Raw genomic sequence first — 27,278 nt, forward strand, 5'->3', positions numbered from 1 at the left:
AGGAAGGCGGGCGGTCTTTTAACAGCAGACATATAATGAATAAATCCTGCACATAATAAGAATGTGCCAATATACATCCGGTATTATTGTCTAAATGAAATGTTTTTTTGCCTTAATCATATCCAGTCATTACCCCAGCCCCACATTATGTCTCTCTTTATGGCTGAGGTGAAAGGCTGTGATATCTCTAACAAGGGATGCACAATATTACATTGGGTTCTGGTAACAAAGGACAGGGAGAAGCATATCTTAGGATATGTTAAGGATACGCTGTGTCTTTCATTAATTATTCTAGTATCATTTGCATGAAAAAAATATTTCGTACCTCAAATATCTCCAACTAAACCTACCTGGGTCTTCATCTACGGTCAGAAGTGGGATATCATCATCCAAATAATGAATGTCACCCTGGACGGACCTGGGGGGTGCATCCTGAGCTAACAGTAGGTCCTCATAAATGTCCAAACTATTATTCTTCAGACACCTTTCGCTACAACTGAACACAGAGAGAAATGTCATGTAATCTTTAGAACGAATTACATTGTTGCAGGAAGAAAGCATTAACCACAACAAGCTGTGATGGAAGCTTATTTCCAATGCATTGCAAGGCATGGCGCGCCGCGCGTATAATCCCCGAAGGAACCTGCAAAATAGCTGCAGAGTTTTCAGAACAAGACAGTCAAGATGTCAAAAATCACATTTACTGAGAAGGGCCACAGAGACAAGGAAACAATATACAATTGGTAGGCAGCTACACAGAATTCTGAGCATCATGGGATATGTAGTCCACAAACATATGTCATTTCTAGCTCACAAGAAAGGGTCATTTTTTTATTTCTTTCCCACCAAAACACTTACCTGTTCACATACTTTTAATATATAAATGAAAATGAATAAAAACACAGACATGCATACAAAAATAGGCAAACAACATGAAAGTGAAATCATAGATTAATTGTTATGGCAGGTAAAAATAATTAAAGAAACACGCCGAGTACCATAACAACTTCATCAGAATGAGGAGATCCCTTTGCACAGCTACTTCCATTGCATTTCGAGGATTGAATCGTGAAGCCTTGGACTGGGACCGCTAAAAAGTCTATCAGTAGCTCCCCTTTCACAAAATGATGTTCATTTCATTAAGGGTTTAACACCTTGAGGTTAACAAGCACCCAGAGACCTCATCGCACCATAACAACTTCATTCAAATGAAGTTGTTATTGTGCCAGCAGTGTGCCTTTAAACTTTCCTGCTGGGAGTATATGCCAGATAGCTACTACCTCTTTCAGTAATAATAATATCAACGTTTTCACCTGTTCATGCATTAAAAGCTGATATCATCTGCCATTTTCTGTTTGCCATTTTGTATTTTACCGTTTCCAATTCATTACCATAGCAACGTCACAAGGACACTACAAAAGTTTTGCTGAGTGCATGATCACTTCACCTGCGATCGAGCAAATCGCCCTTTGTGTTTCCAAACACCTAACTTGACAGATCGCCATTAGTTCTCAATTGTAATTAAATACACATTGCATGATTCACTTTAAACTCATTATTTACATTCAGAAACGTATCTTTTTATCTTTATATCAAGATGCGATGTGGATTCTTTTTAGTCAGATATCGATAAGTACGAATTTTTACCACCTATCATGGAACCAACATGGAACAGCGATTAGAGATTCCATAAACATTAATGATGGTTGCTGTTCGGCTCCCTTCCCCCGTTTGCTGGTCGATAACTACAATGATTCTGATCCAAGATGGAGGGAGTAACAACTACCAATATTTTAATGGAACTGCAGCAACGAGAATGTGTGAAAGGTCGAACTGGTTTTTTGAATGATTAGTTTTTATATTACTATAAAAAAATTATATGCTTTTTATAAACCGTATTAAATAAAAACAAGCAAAAAAGAACTGGTTCAGCATAACGATACAATAAACACATTTTTGTTAAAGCTTTTGCCTGCATCAATAGTGTTAATGACTTTAATTATTTTTAGGCGTGTTATAAACCTACTGTTACTGTCAGTTTAGCTATTTATATTCCCTGTCAGACCCATGCAGCAATCTCTCTGTAAGAAAACACCTTCTGGAACCATATGTGTTACCTGAAACACAACAACCACGCGTTCATCTTTAAATAAACCCCAGACACAAAGCAAGTCGGAAACAAATAGTGGGGATACATGTTTACAGTTGGTACATACTAGTGCTTTGGATGCTAACTGCACCCCTCAAATGTTGACACACAGAGGGTTTGTTTTGTTTATACAGAATGTCCTGTGTAGTACAGATGCTTGGGCCAACTCTACTTACTGTATACCAACATGTAGATATTATTTTTACATTCTGGTGGCATTTTAAAGACGAGTTTGAGGTCCCTTACAAATATTCATAAGCAGGGTATTTGACCATTTTTATCTGTCTATTATGTCATATTTAACTTATTTCTTGCTCTTTTAATTTCTAATTCTAAGCTAATATTTCAGACCTTCCCTGAAAATGAAAATCGAATTGATACCATTAAAATCTTTGAAAGTCCTTAGAAACCAATATTTGATAAACATATAAACAAAATAAAATGTACATTTACATAACATTGATTTACAAGGTTTTATCTCATTACAGCAATTTATTGAGAAGAAATTGCTGCTTTAACATACGCTAGCTGGACATTCCATGTTCGATGTTTCTGAAGATAAATAAAAGACTGTACTCACTTGGAATGGCAGGAGCTCTCCAGTGGACAAATGTAAGCCCCCCATATCCCCAACGCAGCAGGCATGATAAAGAGGACGGCCACCCAACAACATGAGACGATTAGCGACATGAAGAGACCAAAGTCGTGAACAGCTGGAATCTGTGGAATGACGAACCACAAAAATATCTTTAATGTACACAATTCAGTTTCCGTTATTTAGCCAAATAAATGTCGATTTTATTACAAAACGTTTGAGAAGATTTATAAAAGAGCCTCAATCAGGCAACTTGGGCAAAGTTCCAAAGACGCTGTCATCATGGAAACCCACAAAATAAGCAGCAGAATGCCGCGTGACCTCAGCACCACTTTTAGAACTTTGCCCCACTTTTCCATTTGTCAAACTTTTCTGCGTCTCCCCATGTATAAAATAATCCCACCAGCTGTCTGTTTTTATAATAATCTGCCCAATACAGTAACAAGTTCCTGACCTGGGAAAAGATGTTGGCTGCATATGCTGAAGCCGTGGTTAATGAGGTAAAAAACGTGGCTTTTCCGGCAGTTTGTACAGTGTGGATCATACGGAGTCGAGGGTCTTTCAAGTGAGCAGCCTGCCGATATGTATTTATAAACACAAAAACATCATCGACACCTACAGTAAGACACAACAGATAAAACGGGTGTGATGCATAAAGAGCCATCCCGGGGTAATATTTGAAATATGAAGCAATCACCATGGAAACGATAGAATGTTTCTGCTCATTGCTGCAATTTTAGAACTTTTCCCCAGAACTGTGATTTTATTAAAGACACGGAGGCTCATATTATGCATAACTCTTTCTTTATTTCCTCAGCAGCAAAGATAGAGGAATATAAATATTGTCAAAATGAAAGAAAAAACTGTACAGGCATAACAGGCAGCCAATCACATAACAGAGGAAGTAGCTATATAAGTCCTGTGTCTCCCACAATCCCCCTCTTTCTTTGCTGCTTCCTCAGACAGCTAAGTACCTTGCTTTGTGCTCCTTATTCATTGTGTATTGTTTGCTCTTTTATTGCTAATTTACTGATATTTTATGATTTATCTTGTGTTATTATTGCTACTGCCTGCTTCTGTGCAGCAGTTATTTACTGTTTTCTCTCAACTACCCCTTGCGCTGGTGTATTTCTCCCTGATTGCTCACAACCTTCTGCTTCCCCCCCCCCCCCCCCCCCCGCGCCCGCCCTGCTTGCCGCGGCTGTCAGTATCTCACAGCTCGCTCGCGGGCTGCCCGCGCGGGTAGGTGAAAGCCCCTTCCACGCCGGGTTTCAGTCCGCGAGCGCTCTCTGCACGTGCGGCGGCCATCTTGGGGACGGTCCTTCTCCGTGTCGGTCGATCCCTCTGCTGCCGTGCGCTCTGCTCTGCCTCTGGGTCCCTGGGGTACACCAGTGCAAAGGTTTTCTTCTGTTTTCCCTATACTATTTTTCTGTGGGTTAATCAACCCTTGTTCTGTCACTTTGTTGTTAGCTTATACTGCTGGGATTTTACTTATGCTTTAAGTTGCCACTATGCAGGACAGGGAGGAAGGGCCTGAGGGCCTCACCACTGATTTTAACTCAGACAATCCTGTAGGGGCTAATGCTTCCCAGGAATTTCAAACCCTGCTGGATGCCACTATGGCTTCTTCCTTGCAGAGGCTTTTGCTTCAGCCATGGGTGCTGTGTCCTCCTCCTTTTTTCCCATTCCCTGCACTCCTTACTTTTTGCCTTCCTGGCGGCCCCCGCCCTCCTGGGCGTGGGGACCTCCTCACCTACCCCGACTGTGCCTGGGGCCCGTAAGGCTAAGGCGAAGTCTAAACATGTCGACTCCCACTCCTCGATGCAGGTTCTACCTGCCATGAATGACACGCTAGAGGCGGTCAGTGACAGCGCGCCTCCCACGCGCAATAGAGCCCCTGGCCGGGCTAAAAAGGCTAGATTATGGAATTGGGCTAAAGCCCTGGATGATGGGTCGGATACCGACTGGAGTGTGGAGAATGAGTCCGACGTTATGATGAGGGCGAGTCGGGTGAGGTTTTTGCCCCTTACGGGTGTGACCCCTTCTGGGACCTCCACCGCTGCCCATAGTCACGTGCTTGGCCCCACTGGGGACGCCAAGGCGCTGTTTGACCCTCAGGGCAACCCTCTATTTGATCCTGACGATCTCCGTCACCCTAGGTCCGCAGAGTGGGTTTTCCCCGGACCATATCGCTCATTACGTGGCACGACGTATGCGTACCCCCTTTCCAAGGACGGTCGCAATAAGTTACGGGCAGAATGCCCCAGGCCCTCTCTACCGGGCTCGGCCTGCATTGATCCCCTGTTCAATTCCTGAACAAGTCAGGTTGGAAGCCCAAGAAGGGCTTGGACTACTCCCTTAAGGGGTGCCAGGACAAGATCTTGGATACCCTGGGCCCCCTGTCCAAATTATATGAGCTCCTGGACACCGCTAGAGCGGGCAATTCAGTGCTGGACGTTGACGTTGCCATAGGTTGAGTCCAGAGGGCTATCTGCCTATTGGGCAATGCCAATACTGCTATGTCCTCTGAGAGGCGTAAGGCGATCCTTCTTAAGATCGATCCCAAATTGGCTGCCATGACGGTGGCGGAACCAGGTCGACTGATGAGGGGGACGTTGTTCGGCACTTCCTTTGTGAAGGACCTGGGCTCATACGTTAAGACCTTTACGGCCATAGACAAGGAGCAGGCAAACATGAAGCGCATGTTTCCCTGCCAGAGGGAGATCTTGGGGCTCCAGTTACCCCCGTGGTGCCACTTCGGGCAGGCGTCCTTATGGTGACTACCCCTTCTTCCCATCTCACTCATGTCCGGGTGGCGGGAAGGCTAGAATCATTTTACCGGGGGTGGGCGGCTATAACCTCAGTTGCTTGGGTACTGCAATGCGTACGGGGTTACCGCCTGGAGTTGTTTTCTCTGCCTGTTCAGATTTCCATCCCCAGAGAACTGTCCCTCCCGCCGGATCGGGACGGAATGATTTCGACAGAAGTCGAGGAGATGTTGTCCAAAGGCGCTATAGAAGAGTTGCCTCTCGCCATTCCGGGCTTTACGAGCAATCTCTTTCTGGTGCCAAAGAAAGGGGGTGGAGTCCGCCCTGTATTAAATCTCCGTCCTCTCAATGCATTCCTACGTTACCAACATTTTCAGATGGAAGGCATACATTGCCTCAGAGATCTCCTCCGGCAGTTGGATTGGTTGGCCAAATTAGATCTGAAGGACGCGTACTTTACAGTTCCCATCGCAAAGGACCACAGGGATTACCTCCACTTCACCTGGCACGGGAGGCGCTGGCGTTTTACCTGCCTGCCTTTCGGTCTGTCCTCAGCTCCTTGGTGCTTCACCAAGGTCATGAAACCGGTGGTAACGTTCCTTCGTACGAGTGGAGTACGCCTGATTATTTACCTGGACGACATTCTAATCAGGTCACAGTCCAGAGACCAGCTACTACTACATTTGGACTGGACAACTAGGCTATTACAGAACTTGGTTTTCTTGATCATCTGGGAAAAGTCGGCCCTGATCCCCACTCAGTCCTTGGAATTCTTGGGTTTTCCGAGTGGATCCCATCTAGCGATTCCTGTACTTACCGGAATCCAAGATGAAGACCATCCAGAAGGAACTTCGGCGGGCGCTCCGGGTGCCGGAGTTGTCCATCAGACAGCCAGCCCAGGCTAACAGGCCTGCTCGCTGCCTCCATCCAGGCAATATTCCCGGGCCCGCTACATTACAGAGCCCTCCAACGCCTCAAAGGTTCGCACCTCCGTTCGGGCCGTTCTTACGAATCCAGGATACGACTGGACGAAGAATCCAGGGACGAACTGGTCTGGTGGTTGGCACACATGGAGGCCTGGAATGGAAGAGCCATTTTCGGTTCCGTTCCGGACGTGGTGATAGTGTCCGATGCCAGCTTACACGGCTGGGGTGCTCGTTGTGGCGATGTTTCCACAAGAGGCGGATGGTCCGAAATCGAGAAACCGTTGCACATCAACTGCCTGGAGCTCTTGACAGGGACTTTTGCGATTCACAGCCTTACCCCGGGTCGGGCGAACTGCTGTGTTCTACTCAAGATGGACAACGTGTCAGCTGCCCGATATATTAATCACCTGGAAGGTACCAAGTCAAGGATGCTGACTCTGTTAGCAAAAGATTTTTGGCAATTTTTACCTCTACTACAACGTCTCTGTGACGGCTGAACACATTTCGGGTCTGGACAATTCGGGAGCGGATTAGAATTCCAGACGTTTAAGTGACTCGGGAGATTGGCACTTGCACGTTTCGGTTTTCCAAAGCCTAGACAGTCTATGGGGACAGTTCACGATGGATCTGTTCGCTTCTCGTCTGAACACGCAACTCCCGAAGTTTTACAGTTGGAGACCGGATCCGGCTGCGGTGGCGACGGACGCCTTTCTCCAAGAATGGCCATCAGGCCGTCTGTATGCCTTTCCACCAATCAACATGATTGCCCGCACGATATCGAAATTGGTCCGTCACGGCTGTTACCTGGCGTTGATCACACCCTTTGGAGATCCCGACCGTGGTTTCCACGCCTGATGGAGTTGTCGATAGATTACCCTCGTCTGATCCCGAGCTTCCAGGATCTTCTTCTGGATCCAGACGGGAACTCGCGCGGGCTGGTGTTACACCACCAATTGCCTCTAGTAGCGTGGCTCCTTTCAGGGGACCTTGGATTGTCTCAAACGTTCCGCGATCAACTCTCCTGCTCCTCGATAACGCATGGGCTCCAGGCACAAGATCGGCTTACCGTAGCTCATGGAACTCATGGTCTCATTGGTGCATGGTACGAGCAGTGGATCCCATATCTGCCCCTCTCCATCTGATCTTGGAGTTCCTCACGTTCCTGTTTGACTCGGGCTAGGCATACCGCACTATCAACCTTTGCCGCTCCGCTATCTCAGCGGGTCATAGTGGTTTGGATAGTTCCCCCGGCGGCAGACACCCTTTTGTATGTCGCCTCCTCAAAGGTATCCGCCTCGCCCGTCCTCCTAGGTCTCGTTTTTCTGCCTTCTGGGACGTCAATGTGATGTTGCACTTTCTCTCTGCATGGTACCCTAGCCAGGAATTGACCCTCAAACAATTGTCTTCCAAGTTGGTTATGTTACTCTGTTTGATCTCATGTAAGAGGGTCTCCGACGTCAGGGCCCTTGACTGGGACGCCATTGTTTTCACCCCAGAGGGTGTTAGTTGTTTCAACATATCCAGGAGGACGAAATAGACTTCTAAGTCATTTGTGTATCCGAGATTCTCAGGGAATCCTGCACTTTGTCCGGTGGATTGCCTGAGGGCCTATCTGGAAGCTACGCAGTCTCTGCGTTCATCAGATTCGCATCCCTTGTTCATTTCTTTTCATGCACCTCACCAACCTGTTTCAACGCCAACGCTGGCACGTTGGGTACGATGGCTCCTGTCTATGGCAGGTATAGACACCTCTGTCTTCACGCCTCATTCAGTTCGGGGAGCTATGGCTTCGAAAGCGTATGCAGTTGGATGTCGTTTGGAGGACATTATGCGAACAGCGGATTGGTTCCGTGAATCGACCTTCCGCAATTTCTATTTCAGACCAATTGAACACATCGCATCTCAGGTGATAGCACAGCTTTGAACTTGCATAATATGAGCCTCCGTGTCTTTAATAAAATTCCCAGATTTTACTAGTAACATGACGTAAAGTCATGATTTTATTAAAGACACGGAGGCGAGTATTATTCCCGCCCACCCTCCCGGTGTGGATTTGGGAAAGGAGATGCTTCGGTGCTATTCAGGTATGTTTTTTCAATTAGGTCTGTATTTATATCATGTATTTTTATCATGTTTTGGATGATCTTGAACGTTTTATGCTGGTTTCTAATTTTTATATATTTTCTATTTCAGAATCCAGTTTTTTTATGTATGGCTCCTCACGGTTATGTTTGGTAAGTCTACAGTTTTGAGTTTGGAAATTACCATATTTTTCTATCTTTTTTAGCTTGAAGTTTTCGCATTGTTTCCCGTTTCCTGTTTGGATCAAGTGGGACATAGTTTATCTTTCCTGGTCTTCGGTTTTCGCAAGAAAGAGGGGGATTGTGGGAGACACAGGACTTATATAGCTACTTCCTCTGTTATGTGATTGGCTGCCTGTTATGCCTGTACAGTTTTTTCTTTCATTTTGACAATATTTATATTCCTCTATCTTTGCTGCTGAGGAAATAAAGAAAGAGTTATGCATAATACTCGCCTCCGTGTCTTTAATAAAATCATGACTTTACGTCATGTTACTAGTAAAATCTGGGAATTTGTTTTTATTTGTTTGTTTGTTTCTTTTGTTGTTATAAGCGTTTGACAAAGACTTTCACTAACTAGGAGACTGTAATACGGGAAGAAGGCTATTTCTAAGTGGAAGACAGACGTGTGAATGTTATTCACTGTGAAATAAAAGGGAATAGAATAAATAAAAACAGGTGAATCGTAAAAGTACAATGTATTATAAAGATAAAATAGCATGCACTCTCACAGGATTCGAATAAAATCACTAAATAAAGTTATAGGTTTCCCTTTTATTGGATTTCATCATGAATACACAAAGGTTAGAGGAAATCTAACGGCAGCAACACGGAGAAGCAAATAATGCGATGTTTTGTGTTATACTGCTTGCAGGTGCATTAAATGGAGCCACATTTTATTTCCCTTGGTGCTATAGGAATCTGATGCATTAAAGGTAGGCTAGAAATTGCAGTATTTTGCCCTGGAGCGCTTGTTATATACAGTAATAGAATTGTTACATATATTGAGGTTGAAAGAAAGGAGTAAATCCAGCAGGTTTTAACGGGTCTTAAATTTATCAGAACAGATGCCTATTTTGCTATAAATCTGCCCACTTGTGCTCTTTCATTTGGCATTTAAACCACATTAATAGATGGATTGGTCACTTTCAAACACTAAGATAGAACTGGTGCAAAATAACTATTAAATGAATTATTAAAGGGACACTATAGTCACCCAGACCAGCTCAATGAAGTGTTCTGGGAAAACTGCTATGTTTACACTGAGGGTTAATCCAGCCTCTAGTGGCTGTCTTCCTGAGAGCCCCTAGAGGCGCTTCTGCAACGCTGGATGCGAAAATCGCATTCAGCGTGCAGAACGTCCATAGGAAAGCATTGAGAAATAAGTTCAAAATACACAAAAGTGTGGAATAGGTGGCGCTTTTTTGTATTCGTGTACAATTTAAAGAAAATAGCCGCTAAAACACTCCGTGGGTACTCCTATAAAACCCACCACATATAAAAGATCACCAAAAATCAACAATGAAAACCTGCGTTTTCTTGAGTGTAGCGCTAAATGTGATAGAATAATACAATAGTGAATAGTGCTCTTAATTGCACTTACCCTCTTTTATACACTTGTATACATGAAAAAAAGGGAAAAAATAGACAAATAATTGTGCAGTATGTTTAAGCTGGATTAGAAAATTTTTTGTGAATTCTGAAGATAGAGTCAAGTTCACTCACATTTGTTAGAGCCTTTTATAGATATAGGGCTCTAAACTTCCTGGCATCTGTGTCTTTTAGGGTAGACCACACGACCCCCCTCTCACGATATACGTATACGTGTTTTCCTCCAAATTTAGATAGAAAAAGAGACACAGGTAATCTGATCTGAGCGTAGTATTCCCAAATACTATAAATATCAATGAAAGAATAAGATATAGTATTGCTCACCTTTTTTAGAGCCTTTGTTAACCGGCTCTAAGTGTATTAGCCTAGTGTCAATTTGTGGGGTGACACTACCCCTTTCTGGAATCACTTCGACAGGATACAGCAAAGAAGGTTGAGTATAAAAATATATTTATTATAAAATGAATATTCTAAAATTATGTATACAGTTTTACTAGAAAATAATAAAATCTGAAATATCATATGTAAAATACAAATATTTGTTGCCAAAACGCGTTTCGCCGTCACACGGCTTCCTCAGTCGGCTTCTGCAGAGAAGCCGACTGAGGAAGCCGTGTGACGGCGAAACGCGTTTTGGCAACAAATATTTGTATTTTACATATGATATTTCAGATTTTATTATTTTCTAGTAAAACTGTATACATAATTTTAGAATATTCATTTTATAATAAATATATTTTTATACTCAACCTTCTTTGCTGTATCCTGTCGAAGTGATTCCAGAAAGGGGTAGTGTCACCCCACAAATTGACACTAGGCTAATACACTTAGAGCCGGTTAACAAAGGCTCTAAAAAAGGTGAGCAATACTATATCTTATTCTTTCATTGATATTTATAGTATTTGGGAATACTACGCTCAGATCAGATTACCTGTGTCTCTTTTTCTATCTAAATTTGGAGGAAAACACGTATACGTATATCGTGAGAGGGGGGTCGTGTGGTCTACCCTAAAAGACACAGATGCCAGGAAGTTTAGAGCCCTATATCTATAAAAGGCTCTAACAAATGTGAGTGAACTTGACTCTATCTTCAGAATTCACAAAAAATTTTCTAATCCAGCTTAAACATACTGCACAATTATTTGTCTATTTTTTCCCTTTTTTTCATGTATACAAGTGTATAAAAGAGGGTAAGTGCAATTAAGAGCACTATTCACTATTGTATTATTCTATCACATTTAGCGCTACACTCAAGAAAACGCAGGTTTTCATTGTTGATTTTTGGTAAGCATTGAGAAATGCATGTGCATTCCACTCCACTCGGGAGCTGACATCGGTGGGGGAGGAGAGGTCACCAGCGCCGAGGGAGCCCGGCGAGAGACTGGCGATGGATTAAAGTAAGTAACTGAAGGGGTTTTAAGGGAGGGGGGCCTGAGGGAGGACCTAAGGGCTATATAGTTGCAGGAAAACGAGTTTGTTTTCCTGACACTATAGTGATCCTTTAAGGAAGACCGAACTATATTCTATGTTAGTGTATTTTTCAATATACAGTTCATTTTTAAAGATATTTGAATAACTGATTTTCACCTTTATTAATGGTAATTATTAGCATAATTCTTCCCAGCATGCACCTTCTGACTTCTTTCTGATTGGACATTTCTCTTGTAACTATTTTAGATCTTTGGAATTTCTGCTGCAATTGTTATGAAATTACAAAAAATATACAAAATAGCTGTGATCTGGATGGGAGCCCAAACTATTCTTAGTAATAGTGTTTTTATTGTATATCAAGCACCAATATTTCTCTAATATTAATATAATTATACATAAATAATTGCACTAGCAGTAGTTATAATGTATCTCTAGAATGTCCAAGAAGATGGGTCCTTGCTTGGACATCATGCACACTCTCCTGGCATCCATAAAAACAGGTATTGCTCCCAAAAGAGGCACCAGAAAAGGAAACCGTTGGTGGCACAAGTATTCACACCACAAGGGCCTGGAGGCGTCCCATGATGGTGGTGGAGGAAGCCCATGCAGCCCGACTGAAGACCAGAAGAACGCAGCCTCCGATGCATCCCTGGCCGGTTCAGAGGATACTGTCATGATCTTGCAACAGATGTAGGCAAGCAGTACCTTTGTGGCCTTTGCAATATAACTGAGTGCAGAAGAGGTAAAGAGCATAATCCAGGCCCTAGGGGCCTACACAGCAGAGCTGGAATCTAGAGTGGAGAGAGTAGTAGGAGCACATAACACCATGGTGGACTACACAAACAAACTGCACAGCTGCCACCACACAATGGAGAGTTTGCTGGAGGACCTCTCTAACAGGTCCTATCACAAAAACAAGCAGATATCAAGCTGCCTGAGTCAACACGAGAGAGCTCTCTCTTGCAACTTATCCCAGGTATCGTAAGGCCACAGTTGCATGACATTGAAGACCCAGGATGGACCAGGGACAGGGCAAAGAGAGCACTAGGAGCCAAAAAAGCAGACGGGGACACCACAGGAACATCATAGTCTGATTTCATTACAGCTTTACCTCTGAAGCTATTATTAAAAGGTGCAGAGAGAATGAGGTATCATACCCAGACACACACTGCTCCAGGTGTTTCAACACCTGGCTCCGAGCACACTCCAGAAGAGAAGGCAGTGGAAACCTCTGATAGAACTGCTTAGAGCTAATGATACCGGAGAAACTGACGGAAGCCAAGCACAGAGAGATGGACACAGGTTTCTTCAGGAAGGAAGAGATTCTTTATTGGATCACCGATCGGGACTCAGAGGGACTAGCGTCACCAAAATACAGCAAAGTCTGAGTACTGAATACATAGAGTACATTCCTTATATAGCACTGTAGCTCCTCCCACAATTAACTACACCCACACATACCCTTAACCTATTTAATGAATAGAGTCTAAACTCATCCATCCGGTCTAACCACGTGGCTCATCTGATACAAAGGAGAGGGACGCGTAATTCCAGTTCTTACATTCCTGCACCTGGTCAGTACAGTGATGACAGTATCTTAGCTACGTGTTATTAACTAACTGATACTACAAACACATATACATACATATGCCTTGTGGCAATCTTAGCCTGCTAAACTTGTATTTTACTGGAATTACATCACATTCCCCCCTTTGATGCCTCTGATATTTCACAATTACTTGAGGCATCACTTAACCTTGGTTTGCATATACCTCAGGTTACCATGAACCAGACCAGACTTTTCTTATGATGTGAATCTTTTCAACACTCATCTTCCTGCATAGTTTCTCCCTGATCTAAAGCCTTATACTTATATATGGCCATTATCTGTGCAGCAGCCTTCCTCTCTGCTATACTTCCTATCAGGCTTTGCACAGACCTAACTACTAAGGGTATAAGACACGGCAGGAGTAGACACAACAGTAAAATCAGTAGGACTCCACCTACCACTGCCTTAAGCCCTCCAAACCACTCATACCAGCTACCAAACCAACTACTTGGATTGTACCCTTTCCATACCTGAGTAGGCACATGCGCTAGTTTAACCATATGGCTAGTAAGCTCAGCTATTGCTTGCCCTTCGTCATCTATTTGAAGACAGCAATTGCTCAGGTTAAACTTCCCACATACACCTCCCTCTACTGCCAAAAGGTAATCCAAGGCTAATCTATTTTGGTAGACTGCTGTCCTCATCCTGGTGTTATGCTTCGCTAGAAGATTGAGCGCTTGTGATGTCTCATTTGTGATAATCTCAACCACCGCCTGTAATCTTATAATACGGTTGAGCATATAAATAGGGGTTCTATAACCAAAGGTACCATCCTCAGCCCACGTGGCTGGCCCATAATAATCTATGATACGCTGGGGAGGCCATTCGTTATCTTCCCAGGTACCTATCTCTATGGGTCCCCTTTTCTTCCTATGATTCACATCATACACTTTAACACCTAAAGTCTCACCTGTTTCAATCGGTAACAAGAAGAAGGATGGTTTGAGCATACCTAACACACATGCCCCTTCCCAGTCCTGTGGCAACTCCGAATAGGCTTTCTTACCACAGATCCAGTACAAATTTGCTGGGGCTCTCCAGGTAGATGTGATGGATAGATCAAACCACACATCCTTTAAATTGGCGTATCTAGCAAACGGGTTTGATGGTTCTGAGACATTTGAAGCCGACCACCAAGTTGTATTCTTTGTATCATCATCATAAGCTTTTTGCCCTAGACAAGTTAATTCTCCTACAGAAGTATTATACATCATTCCTTTCCTTGCTATGCAAACATAACCTATGATGGAGGTCTTTAATCTCCACTCAGATTTACCTCTAACACTCATCTGATAATCGGCTTGTGAAGATATTAATTGTTGAACTGCCTCAGAACCGGACATTACCTCCTTTGCTTCCTAAGGCCATTGGTCTCCCATGTTAGTACCTCCACACACATAGCAGTTGGTAACATTAAGACTACCGGCAATACTTTCAGCTAGATCAATGAACAGGTTTTTAGCATTATGGGGGATCTTATTATCTATACTCATCTCTTCGTAAAAGGAATGGTATACTTGATGAGTCTGGGAGGATACCGTATCAGTCTCTATTCCTATAAACAATAATGTCCCAGGATCTAAACCCGTCCCGTATATTTGAAACCCAAATAAATTACCATACTTATCTAGGAACTTGTCGGGGTTATTAATGAGTATATGGACTGGGTTGCATTCCATAGACTTACAATAAGGGCTAGTCGGCAACTTAGTCACTATCATGTCTTTGTCTACTGTCTGTCCCCAAGTTGCCCACCCCACACAAGACCAATATGGGCAAAAGTTATAGTCTTTATTTGGGCATCTAGGACTTACATATTTATTTTTGCTACTGGGACAAATATATTTATCGTTAGACCCATACGTCCTCTCCCATCTAAGATCCCCACATACATTCCACGGCTTTCTACCACTCGATATCGCTTTACACGCATCAAATAGCAGAACACCCGAAGAATGTACGGATTCTAACACCGTTTTATTAATTAGGGTCCCCTGAGGATCTCCATTCCTGAGAGTCAACCAAATTGTACGAGGCTGATACTCCGGACTGAAGCACTTAGGTTCTCCTACTCCTAAATGGCACACACTATAATCTATATTTAAGTATCTACATCTCGATACATCTCCTTTACATTCGTATTGTGAATGCCAAATTAGGGTTTGGGAAATATGGTTACCTGTTCTCGTAGTCTTAATGCATACCTCACAGCTAGGAGTGTCGGTACCTCTACCTTCCTGAATATAAAAACACATATAAATAAACACTATCAAAAGCACATCTTTCGCCGTCATCCTCAGTCTTCGTCCGTGCGATGGCGCCTCAGCTTCCAGGATGTGAGGGGCTGCAGGGAATGGAGTTCTGCTCATCTTCACAGGTGTCCCTTCGAGACTTTCCTGGCTTATACACTATGTGATGGTAAGCGGACAGGCTTTATTATGGCCTTCTCACTCACACCTGTAACAATAAAATTTGTAATCCACAATAATTCCTCGTTACTCCGACTGAGTAGTGCGTTTTAACCGGATCTTGCAGGGATTCTCTGGATCTGCTGTAACTTGCCAAGAATCGACTGCTGCTGGTTTAACCCTGGAGTGATGTATCCACGGAGTCACTTCTGCTACTTTTATTGCTGTAGGGGTAGACAAAAGAACAACATAAGGACCTCTCCACTTGGGCCCTAACGGTACATTATTCCACTCTTTAATCCACACTTGATCTCCTGGATGATAACTATGAACAGGGGGATAAATATTCACAGGTAATCTATCTTGTACCCATTTCTGTACCTCCTCCATAGTCTTACCCAACTCTACAACCTGCTGCCGGGTAATTCCTTCTCCCAACTGACTCAAGTCCCCCCTTAAGTTACCAAGTACGGGAGGTGGTCGCCCATACATGATTTCAAAAGGAGAGAGGCCCATCCTTCTGGTAGGGGTACTGCGGATTCGCAATAAAGCTATGGGTAAGAGAACGTTCCACTTAAGTTGGGTTTCCTGACACATTTTAGCCAACTGGTTCTTTATAGTTCTATTCATTCTCTCTACCTTACCAGAACTCTGGGGTCTATATGCAGTATGAAGCCTCCACTTTATACCAAGCATATGAGTCAGTTGTTGTAGGCACTGGTGAACAAAAGCTGGACCATTGTCCGATCCTATAGAACAGGGTAGTCCATATCGGGGTATTATTTCTCGTAGCAGGAATCTCACAACTTCTCCTGCTTTCTCTGTACGAGTAGGACATGCTTCTACCCAGCCTGAATAGGTGCACACAATTACCAGCAGGTAACGATGTCCACCCGACTTAGGCATCACTGTAAAGTCTATTTGTAGATCGGACATGGGGAGTCCCCCCATAAACTGGACTCCTGGTGGCTTTACTGGTCCTTGTCTTGCATTATTCTTAGCACACGTTACACATCTGCGTACAATGGCCTGAGTCAAGTTGGACAATCTTGGTATGTAGAAATGTTTTCTAAGAGATTCTTCAGTACTGTCTCTCCCAGAATGTGTCCCGTTGTGATAATTTTGGACAATTTCTACCGCTAGCGATGCTGGTATAACTATTCTTCCATCTTCTAGCTGATACCACTTGTTCTCCAGATACTTTCCCGGTTCAGTCTTTAACCACTCCTCTTCTTGAGCTGTATAAACTGGAGTCCATTGGGACAGTGGAGTTGGTATAAGAGCAGCTATATGCCCCACATACTCCTGTCTTCCTGATTCAGCAGCACGCTTAGCTGCACTATCTGCCATCCGATTTCCCTTGGTTACATCACCATCTCCTCTCAGATGCGCTCGACAATGTATGATACCGACTTCTTTCGGCTCCCACACTGCTTCCAATAGTTGTAGGATTTCAGCTGCGTACTTGATTTCTTTGCCTTCTGAATTCAGTAGTCCTCTTTCTTTATACAAAGCTCCGTGGGCATGAGTGGTTAAAAACGCATACTTAGAGTCCGTATAGATATTTACTCTTAAACCTTCAGCCAATTGTAACGCTCGTGTCAGTGCTATCAATTCTGCCTTTTGTGCTGATGTTCCTTTCGCCAGTGGCCGAGCTTCTATCACCTTGTCTATGGTTGTTACTGCATATCCTGCATAGCGGATCCCTTCTTTCACATAACTACTGCCGTCAGTGTAATATTGAACATCGGGGTTCTGGATGGGAAAATCACGAAGATCTGGTCTACTTGAGAATACTTCATCCATTACTTCCAAACAATCATGTTGACTTTCAGTAGGTTGTGGCAAAAGGGTAGCTGGATTTAAGGTGTTTACAGTCTCTAAATGCACTCTTGGGTTTTCACACAACATTGCTTGATACTTGGTCATACGGCTGTTACTAAACCAATGATTTCCTTTGTAATCCAACAACGTCTGTACTGCATGTGGGACTCGTACATAAAGTTCTTGACCCAGAGTGAGTTTATCGGCTTCAGCTACTAGCAGGGCGGCTGCAGCTACGGCTCTTAGACAAGGTGGAAGTCCGCTGGCCACTGCATCCAGTTGCTTAGACATGTAGGCAACAGGTCTTTGCCATGATCCCAAGTACTGTGTCAATACTCCCACAGCCATTCTTCTTTGCTCGTGTACATATAAGTAGAATGGTCGTGTGTGATCAGGTAGACCTAATGCTGGGGCACTCATCAAAGCCTTCTTCACATCTTCAAATGCCGTTTGCTGTTCTTGGGTCCATAAGAAGGGGTCGTGCTCTGTACCTTTGATAGCTGCGTACAGAGGTTTTGCTAGTATCGCATAACTGGGAATCCATATCCTACAGAAGCCTGCTGCCCCCAAGAATTCTCGCACTTGTCTTCTATTCTTGGGTATTGGTATTTGGCAGACAGCTTCTTTTCTCTCTGGCCCCATAATTCTTTGACCTTCAGAGATATGGAATCCTAGATACTTGACAGTTGGCAAACACAACTGAGCCTTCTTTCTAGACACCTTGTATCCTGCCTTCCAGAGAATGTGTAGTAGATCGTGCGTTGCTTGCTGACAGATTTCTTTTGTAACTGCTGCTATCAACAAGTCATCTACATATTGTAACAATACACACTCTCCTGGGATGGACTCGAAATCCAATAGATCTTGACTTAGGGCTGAACCAAATAGGGTAGGTGAATTTTTAAACCCTTGGGGCAGTCTTGTCCAAGTCATTTGGCGTTTTGAGCCCGTTACAGCGTTCTCCCATTGGAAAGCGAAAATACATTGACTTTCTGCGGCAATTCGGAGGCAAAAGAAGGCATCTTTGAGGTCTAAAACTGTGAAGTAAGTAGCCCCGCCCGGAATTAAAGCAAGCAGGTTATATGGATTGGGTACAACTGGATGTATACTAACAACCGCATCATTGACTGCTCTTAAGTCCTGCACAGGTCGATACTCATCTGTGCCGGGCTTTTGAACAGGCAGCAATGGGGTGTTCCAGGGGGAAGTACAGAATTTTAGGATACCATACCGTATGAACTTATCCAGATAGGATTGGATGTTCTTCTTAGCCTTCTGCGGAATGTGATATTGTCTTAGGCTCACTGGATAAACCCCATGTTTCAGTTCAATTTTTATTGGTGGAATATTGCGGGCCAGTCCTGGTGGGTTGTTCTCTGCCCAAACTCCTGGTATGTTAAACAATGTCTCATCACTCCTAGGGTTTTGACTAGTCAACACTGTATAAAGTCGCCACTCTTCTTCCTTTGGTACGGATAAAGTCATAATACCTGAAGGTCCATTAAACTTTAAAGATGTTGTTCCATCTGGTAGGAACGTAATCTGCGCTTGTAATTTGGATAGCATATCACGTCCCAGCAATTGGACTGGACATTCAGGCATATAAAGGAATTGGTGTTTTACTACGTGGCCTCCCAATGTACAGAGTCGACTTTTAAGAACCGGTCTTTCAGCACTTCTTCCAGTTGCTCCTATCACAGTAATAGTCCTTCCAGATGGAGGAGCAACTAGATTAGTCACCACTGAATGTTCAGCACCAGTGTCGATCATGAACGCACTCCTTTTCCCCCCTATTGATACATCGACCATAGGCTCCGCTCGACCAAGGGGGATGGAGCCCGGTCGGTATCAATAGTCCTCCATGACCGTGTCAGCCAATCCTACGAAGTCCCTACCTTCTCTATCGCGGGACCTTTGCGCTGCTGGAATATATCTGTCTTCCCTAACACTTCCTCTGTTCCCATTACTCCCTCTATAACCATTACTCCCTCCGGGGCCTCCTCTACCTCTCGCTCTGCCTCTAAAGTTTCCGTAGCCTGCCCTGGGTTGGTCTCTCTCGTACTGCTCTCTTTGCGGACATTCGTTCCTCCAATGCCCTTCTTCCTTGCAATACGCACACTGATCCCTACTCAAAGGCTCCCTACTCCATCTATTATTGCCTCTATCTGGGCCCCGTTTATCTACGCCTGCGATCGCTACCGCTAGCATATCAGCCTTTTTACGCATCTTGCGCTCCTCCTCTTTCTTGCTTTCTGTTTCCCTATTCATATAGACCTTATTAGCTACCTCCATTAGTTGGGAGATTGACATACCTGCAAACCCTTCTAACTTTTGTAGCTTGCGCTTAATATCTCCGTAAGCTTGGCTGACAAAGGCGGAGTTAACCATTCGGGAATTGTCTGCGTCTTCCGGATTAAAGGGGGTGTACAAGCGGTACGCCTCCAATAATCGGTCATAAAAGACACTGGGCGCTTCATCGCTTTTCTGGATCACCTCAACTGTCTTCGACATGTTAATGGCTTTCTTTCCTCCGGCTTTCATGCCAGCAATTATAGCGTCTCTATAGGCTCTGAGTTGAACCATATCAGCACCATTTACGTTCCAATCGGGATCGGTGTTGGGATAGTGTGTCGCGGCCCATGCTGCTGGATTGGCTTGGTTCAAAGCACGGGCTCTATCCTCTAATGCTTTAATGGCTGCTTGATTTATTCTTGTCCTTTCCTCATTGTTAAATAAAGTCATTAATAACTGCTGGCAATCAGCCCATGTCGGATTATGTGTCTGTACTATTGAGGTGAACAGATCAGTCATGGCTTGTGGTTTCTCAGTATACGAGGAATTATGGGTCTTCCAGTTTAAAAGGTCGGTAGTGGTGAAAGGGACATATACGAAGACAGGGTCAGCGTGTGCCATTTGACCTGCGGCATCGATATAAGCTGACCCGGGATTTAAGCGAAGAGGCATCTGATAGTGCTTTAATTGTTGGGCACCAGTCAACTGTCGGGTTTGGATGGGGCTACGTAGGGAAGCGTCAGTCATGGGTTCCGGTCGGGGAGATATAGGGTATGGGGATGTGGGAGGTTGGTTTTGGGAAAAGGTAGTGAATAGAACACTTCGGGCCGAGCTAGATGAAGCTTGACCGGAAGTCTGAAGTGGCGCCAAATCAGGATATTCGTTTCTAATGGGGGTGGGTTCTGGTTCCGGAAGGGGAGATTTAGTACGAGGGGGGGTGGATCCTGTACTGGAGGAGGAAGCGGAAGTGGATGAGGGTAATGAGGGAAGGGTTACAGGACTTCCTGTATTTGCGTCACTTCCTCTTACCGGAAAGTAAGGGGGCGGCAAAGGGATCTCGGACTCAGGGGGCGTGTCCAAAATGGGCCTAACACCAGCCCTAGTGGACGAACAAGTCCTAGCTACCATGAGGCGACACTGTTCCTCGTGGCATGTCCGGAGCCATTTTGGCGAGTCATTTACGGCCTGTCTCCAACAATCAATATAAGGAAACTGGCCGTAAAGTTCAGGCCTACCTGATACAGCCACGTGTAAGCGCTGTACCAGAGTTGGATCCAAACTGCCACGTGGCGGCCATGCCGCAACCAAAGTAGGCCACTCCCTAGTGCACAAAGTGACCAAACGTACAGGGGACATCTTAACCCCAAAATCACAAACTTTGAATCCCTTTTTAAAATTCTTAACCATACATCCTAAGGGATCCGGAATCGTTGACTGCGACGCACCCATATTTAACAGTGGAACGTCGTCGACAACGATTACTATACACGCGTACTATTCAACAGTCACACCCGTTTCCTCTGGCAACAGCACCACGTGGTACGGTTACCAAGTGAAACGTACACAATAACAATAAACACTCAGGGAATTCCCGTACACACACAGCTGCTACACCAGTCACTATATAATCAATATTATGCCCTTTGGCGTAACTACACAGTCACCCACGCTATAATTCTCTATATACGAATTACCCGTCTATAACACACCCCAGTAACATCGTCTTTTACAAATAGCGGTTACAGTACGGTTAGCATAGGTCAAAGCACAAGTTAAGGTCACAATACAATTATTAGTGGTTATGGTGTTAAACATGCAATGGACGACAATGATTAGTACTTATTATATAATGTCAGTAAATATACAGGGTTATGGTACCGTGCACTATAATACAGCAACACACTATTAACACTCTCGCTAGACGGCTGAGCTCGCGCTATCTAACAAGATATACACTTTACTAAAACAATCGTTAACACATTTACAATTCCCAACTAAACTATTGGCCAGTACCTTGAATGGACTACCTAAAACTATATACACCCGTTTTGGTTAGCCACACTGCCCAATCACCACATATATAGCGAGCTAGAGAACCGAATTTACACAGACGCCTCTTAGTCGCACTATACAACGAGCTAGAGAACCGAATTTACACAGGCGCCTCTTAGTCGTACTATCAAAAGTCTAGTGGGTTCCAAATTTACACGCCTTCCCACTTAGCCCAGATAGGATGAGAACTAGCGAACCGAATTTACACAGGCGCCGCTTAGTCTCCCGGTCCCTCCGACCTAGCGAACGTAATATACACCCTAGAACGCTAGTCTAGACAAGACACCGGTGTCCGGCTAGGGCTATCTTACACCAGGACCCCGCCTGACTAACCAAATCAAACGGTCTGACTAAAGAGCGTTCGATCGAGCGGTGCGCCTTCGCTCCTTCCCTCCGACAGAGGGGGCAGATACAGATTCAAAAACCCCTTTGGGCCTACCGCACAATCGGTATACCCCTAGCGGGTCCTGCCGTCTAAAACAGCAGTTATCTTACCTCCTCGTTCCTGAACCTGAGTTCACACTCATCGACGGGGACACCCCAGCACTTCTCACGTAGAGGCCGATGATCTCCTGGACAACAGACCAGTGGCGCCGAGACGAAGGGAGGTCCACGCAGAAGTTCAGGGGTGCAGCCGTAGAGAACGTGGGCAAAGATAGACCGTCTCACGCCTCTGCCTCTCAGCTACCGTTGAACGATGAGCTTCCCGGCCAATGCACCAAATGATACCGGAGAAACTGACGGAAGCCAAGCACAGAGAGATGGACACAGGTTTCTTCAGGAAGGAAGAGATTCTTTATTGGATCACCGATCGGGACTCAGAGGGACTAGCGTCACCAAAATACAGCAAAGTCTGAGTACTGAATACATAGAGTACATTCCTTATATAGCACTGTAGCTCCTCCCACAATTAACTACACCCACACATACCCTTAACCTATTTAATGAATAGAGTCTAAACTCATCCATCCGGTCTAACCACGTGGCTCATCTGATACAAAGGAGAGGGACGCGTAATTCCAGTTCTTACATTCCTGCACCTGGTCAGTACAGTGATGACAGTATCTTAGCTACGTGTTATTAACTAACTGATACTACAAACACATATACATACATATGCCTTGTGGCAATCTTAGCCTGCTAAACTTGTATTTTACTGGAATTACATCACACTAACAATGTCCCATTTGCTTGGAGCTACCCTTTCAAGATCTTGGCATTCATTGGCACTCCCAACCACACAGGTACCCTATCAAATTTCTCCAATCCCTTGGCATCTCGCCTTCAGTGGACGTGCCTCCCTCCCTGGGCCCTACACCACCATTGTCTCATTTACTAAGAGACTGGCTTGCAGTGGATGAAGCAGGCACCCTTCCACACCAGACCTGAGGACCACAATAGGTGGAGAAAGGTTGCCGTGAAGGTGGGTGCTGCATGGAGGAGTCTGACGAACTGGTAACAAACCTCTGGGCTTCACTTCCCTGCATGGTGGAAGTATCCTAAAATCACCTTAGCTGCCACAAGAGCTATTATGGCATCGGGATTGGGAACTTTAGCCCCTCCATTGATTCAAGTTAGACGGATCAACTGATGGCCACCATTGACAACACATTACCATTTTATAAAGTTTGGGACCCCTGGCAAGACTTTTCCTCCACAACACCATAATTACCATAGCTCATCTGGGTGGTATTTCCCCCAACCGCCTCCCCGTTTCTTATAGCTATGTCTCAGTTTCTGTTACCTTTTCAATATACTTTAATATATTACAATTGGATATTAAACGTAAAACTAAAATTATGAGACTGATGTAAGGTAAAGCAATGAAAATGTTTTTGTCTCTAAAATAAAAGATTGATTAGAAAAAACAAGTCTGAGAAAAAATGATGATTTACGAAAAAATTTGTTAACTCAGCAAACAGATACATTTTATGATCTATTGAGATTAAAGCATGTTTGTCGAATTTAGAAGTCAGAGCGACCTTTTATATGACAGCATCGGGGCTTTCTTTCCTCAGTAGTGAAACGGCATCCGATTTACAAAATCAAGGTCAAAATAGAGGAAAGTTAGAATGAGATACCCAAATCTTCTGAAATGTAATCCAGGGGGTTTATGCACTAAAATGGGATTTAGGGATATTTGATAAATGCTAAACATAGGCCAAAGTAGCTGAGCTGGAAAAATTCTCCATGCAGCTATTTTTCTGATTTGACTATTTTAGCTGAATAAATTCAATGAACTCTGATATTTACACGTATTATTTAGGTTGCACACCCCCTGAGTTTGAGGAGCTTTATAAGAAATAATTCCTTACTCAGAATGTTAAAAAACTGCAGTAACAGATTTAGAAGACATTTTTCGATTTTTGGATTATTTACTACCGTGAGAATTTAAAATGTATTCAAAGTGATTTTCGATTTTGAGGCCAGAGTAGTCAAACAGAGCACAGCTGATTTATGGTATGTTTCCAGTTTGGCTAGTTTGACCTTAAAGTTGAAATTCACTTTGAATTCTCTGCTTGGTGAATAACTCTGTCATTTTAATTTAGTCAGCGATGATAATAATAACAGACCGAGTAGTCCCAGCGATATCAGGATCCCAGTAACTGGGTGAAGTAACAGCATATCCAAACTTAGCTCCGTCCAGTCTGCTCAGCTGAAACTCACTAACTAGCCCATGAATTCGATGAGTCAGAAAATCTCTCCAGTTGTTGTGTCATTATAAAGAGCCTGCGGGAATATTTACAAAAATAGGTATTTTTATTATACCCCGGAGCCTAGTCATTAGCCTGAAAACGAGGCTCCACGGAACACAGTTGGGGTGGTTAACCTACGTTTTAATTCTCAGGCTTCTCATTAATTAGTAATTTAGCAAAGGCAATGTTAAGTACTTAATGGTTTATTCACTCAACATTGAACTGGGAGAACTGACAATTATCCATTGCTGGCTTTCTAGTTAGCATCTCTGTAGCTAAACGGTCAGCTCACAACGCACCGTTTAGTGAATCAGACCCTAATTAGCAAGTACGATACCGTAATATTATACGATAATAAGAATGCAGAGAATATAATCTCTCTAGTATTTCACAAAGTGGTGAACTTCCAGGAACAGTGTGTAACTATGTCATATATACCAACCATCCTGGATCCATTAAAACAGTCCTGATTTTCGGTTTGGTAGTGTAGCACATTGCATAAGTTGGTCTGGCATGCATGCACACCTAACGGAGAGAGATTTCAAGCTAAAAAAAAAATAGGATACCCCCTGATGTAATGCTGTCCTGCCCTCTGCAATGCCCTTACCCCGGCTCCTGATTTACAAAGGTCAAATGCTGGGAGAAATGCTTTGCAGAGTCTGTGAATATTTCATTAAATATATTGTACTTACCAATTCCGACGATAACAAATGCTGCTACTCCATTGAGGATACCAAGGTATTGTATGCCAAAGGCCACATGGTATAAGAAAAGGGCAACAAGACAGCTCAGTCCAATGCTGGCAATCCCAAAAAAGGATAAAAACACTGTGAAAAGAAAGGACAGGACAAGCCTTATTTATATCAATGTAACTAAAGCTCACACTTAATATAACATCTAAGTAACAGAAAAATACAGTTTGACAATTTATAAGGCTACTTAATATCACCTATCTCAACAATCAAATATGGGGATTCAGTTCCACCATATGGCCATATTGTGTTAAGCCAACCACTGCTTCACAGTACCCCACTATCGGTGGGTCCTACACTAATATTAACATGAGAGATTAATTAAATAGTGCTAGTGTTAAAGGGACACTGTAATCACCCAGACCACTTCAGCTCATTGAAGTGGTCTGGCTGCAATGTCCCATGTCCCTTTAACTTTTTCTGAGAAACTGCAATAATTACCTCTGAGGGTTAACTCCTCCTCTAGTGGCTGTCTGGAAGACAACCACTAGAAGGACTTCCGGAATCGAAACTGGCCTTTGGTCCATTATCTGACGCTGGACATCCTCAGGCTCTGCATGAGGACCTCCAGCATCAGATATTAACTCATAGTAAAGCATTGGATAATGCTTTCCTACGGGGACATCCTAATGCAAGCGTGGCCACTGGCGTGCATGGGCATTAGGTCTCCCCCGTCCGTTGACGTTGGTGGGGGGAGTGTGGAAGGAGCCTGACCCAGCGCCGAGAGACATCGGTGCTGGGTTCAGGTAAGTGACTGAAGTGGATTTAACCCCGTGAGCACCATGGGAGGAGGGCGCGAGGGAGGGGGCACGGGTTTGTTTTTCTGGCACTATAGAATCCCTTTAAATGAAGTATATTTAAATAATATGTTGTAAGAGCATTGTGAATATTTATATAATGCAAAATAAATGTGATAAAAAACACAATTAAAAAAAATACAATGTCAAAACATATTAGTGTAGGACCCACTGATATTGGGGTACTGTGGCATAGTGGTGGGCTTAACACAAGATGGCCATAAGGTGGAACTGAATCCCCATATTTATTTGCTGAGATAGGTGATTTTAATAGCCTTGTAAAATTGAAGTCTATATTTTTGTGGTACACTTGGGAAGTATGAGGGTGTATTGAGTAATGGCATTGTCACCACGTGTGTGGTGGAAGGAATGAGAGGTCTTACCTGACCAGGAAGTGAGGATATACACCAAGATGGCGATACAACTGCTGCTAATGAATGCTAAGAGCATGTCATTATTGAAAGTTGTTCGTACTTCATAGTCAAACAAATCCGTTCCGCCGTACAGCACTTGTACTTTACTTGTTTAAGAAGAAAATATATAATAAAATATTAAAATATTGATTATACAATAAGCAAAACACAGAATTAAAAAATAAAGCGCACACTTCTGTTTATTTTTGCATTTTCCGACACAATTTTCTACCATATTCACTGTGAAATATTAACATTATAACCCTATCTGATAACCCTGCAGGATTACTCCGGAGAACTGCAATTTTATGACAAATCATCTAGACATTCCTATTATTTACTGATAGAAAAGTAACTGTAACTGCAACAACTAGTTTACCCAATAGGATTGTCCCTTTTACATCCCAGTTACGTATCAGGTCAGCCCATCAATCATATCACTTCCTCTCCATCCACACGTGATGGATTAAATTGGTTTACCGAATTATGTATCCAGCCACCCCATCAGTCATATCACTTCCTCCCCATCCATACGTGATGGATTAAATTGGTTTACCGAATTATGTATCCAGCCACCCCATCAGTCATATCACTTCCTCCCCATCCACACGTGATGGTTTCAATTGGTTTACCGAATTATGTATCCAGCCACCCCATCAGTCATATCACTTCCTCTCCATCCACACGTGATGGTTTCAATTGGTTTACCGAATTATGTATCAGGTCACTCCATCAGTCATATCACTTCCTCTCCACCCACACGTGATGGTTTCAATTGGTTTACCGAATTATGTATCCGGTCACTCCATCAGTCATATCACTCCCTCCCCATCCACACGTGATGGATTAAATTGGTTTACCGAATTATGTATCA

The 27,278-nt window shown here is 43.6% G+C and overlaps 1 protein-coding gene across 1 annotated transcript in view; it reads right to left on the reverse strand.

The window, feature by feature from the left end:
- Window positions 1-27,278, reverse strand: part of DISP3 (dispatched RND transporter family member 3) — a 127,877-nt gene that overhangs the window by 38,073 nt on the left and 62,526 nt on the right. Inside the window, exons 4-8 of the mRNA XM_063436627.1 lie at window positions 26,375-26,511; window positions 25,135-25,269; window positions 3,199-3,359; window positions 2,730-2,869; window positions 351-496 (exon numbers count right to left, since the gene is read on the reverse strand). Coding sequence (XP_063292697.1) covers window positions 351-496; window positions 2,730-2,869; window positions 3,199-3,359; window positions 25,135-25,269; window positions 26,375-26,511 — 719 coding nt within the window. The remainder of the gene's footprint in view (window positions 1-350; window positions 497-2,729; window positions 2,870-3,198; window positions 3,360-25,134; window positions 25,270-26,374; window positions 26,512-27,278) is intronic.

This window comes from Pelobates fuscus, chromosome 11 (assembly GCF_036172605.1).
Source record: "Pelobates fuscus isolate aPelFus1 chromosome 11, aPelFus1.pri, whole genome shotgun sequence".
Lineage (NCBI taxonomy): Eukaryota > Metazoa > Chordata > Amphibia > Anura > Pelobatidae > Pelobates > Pelobates fuscus.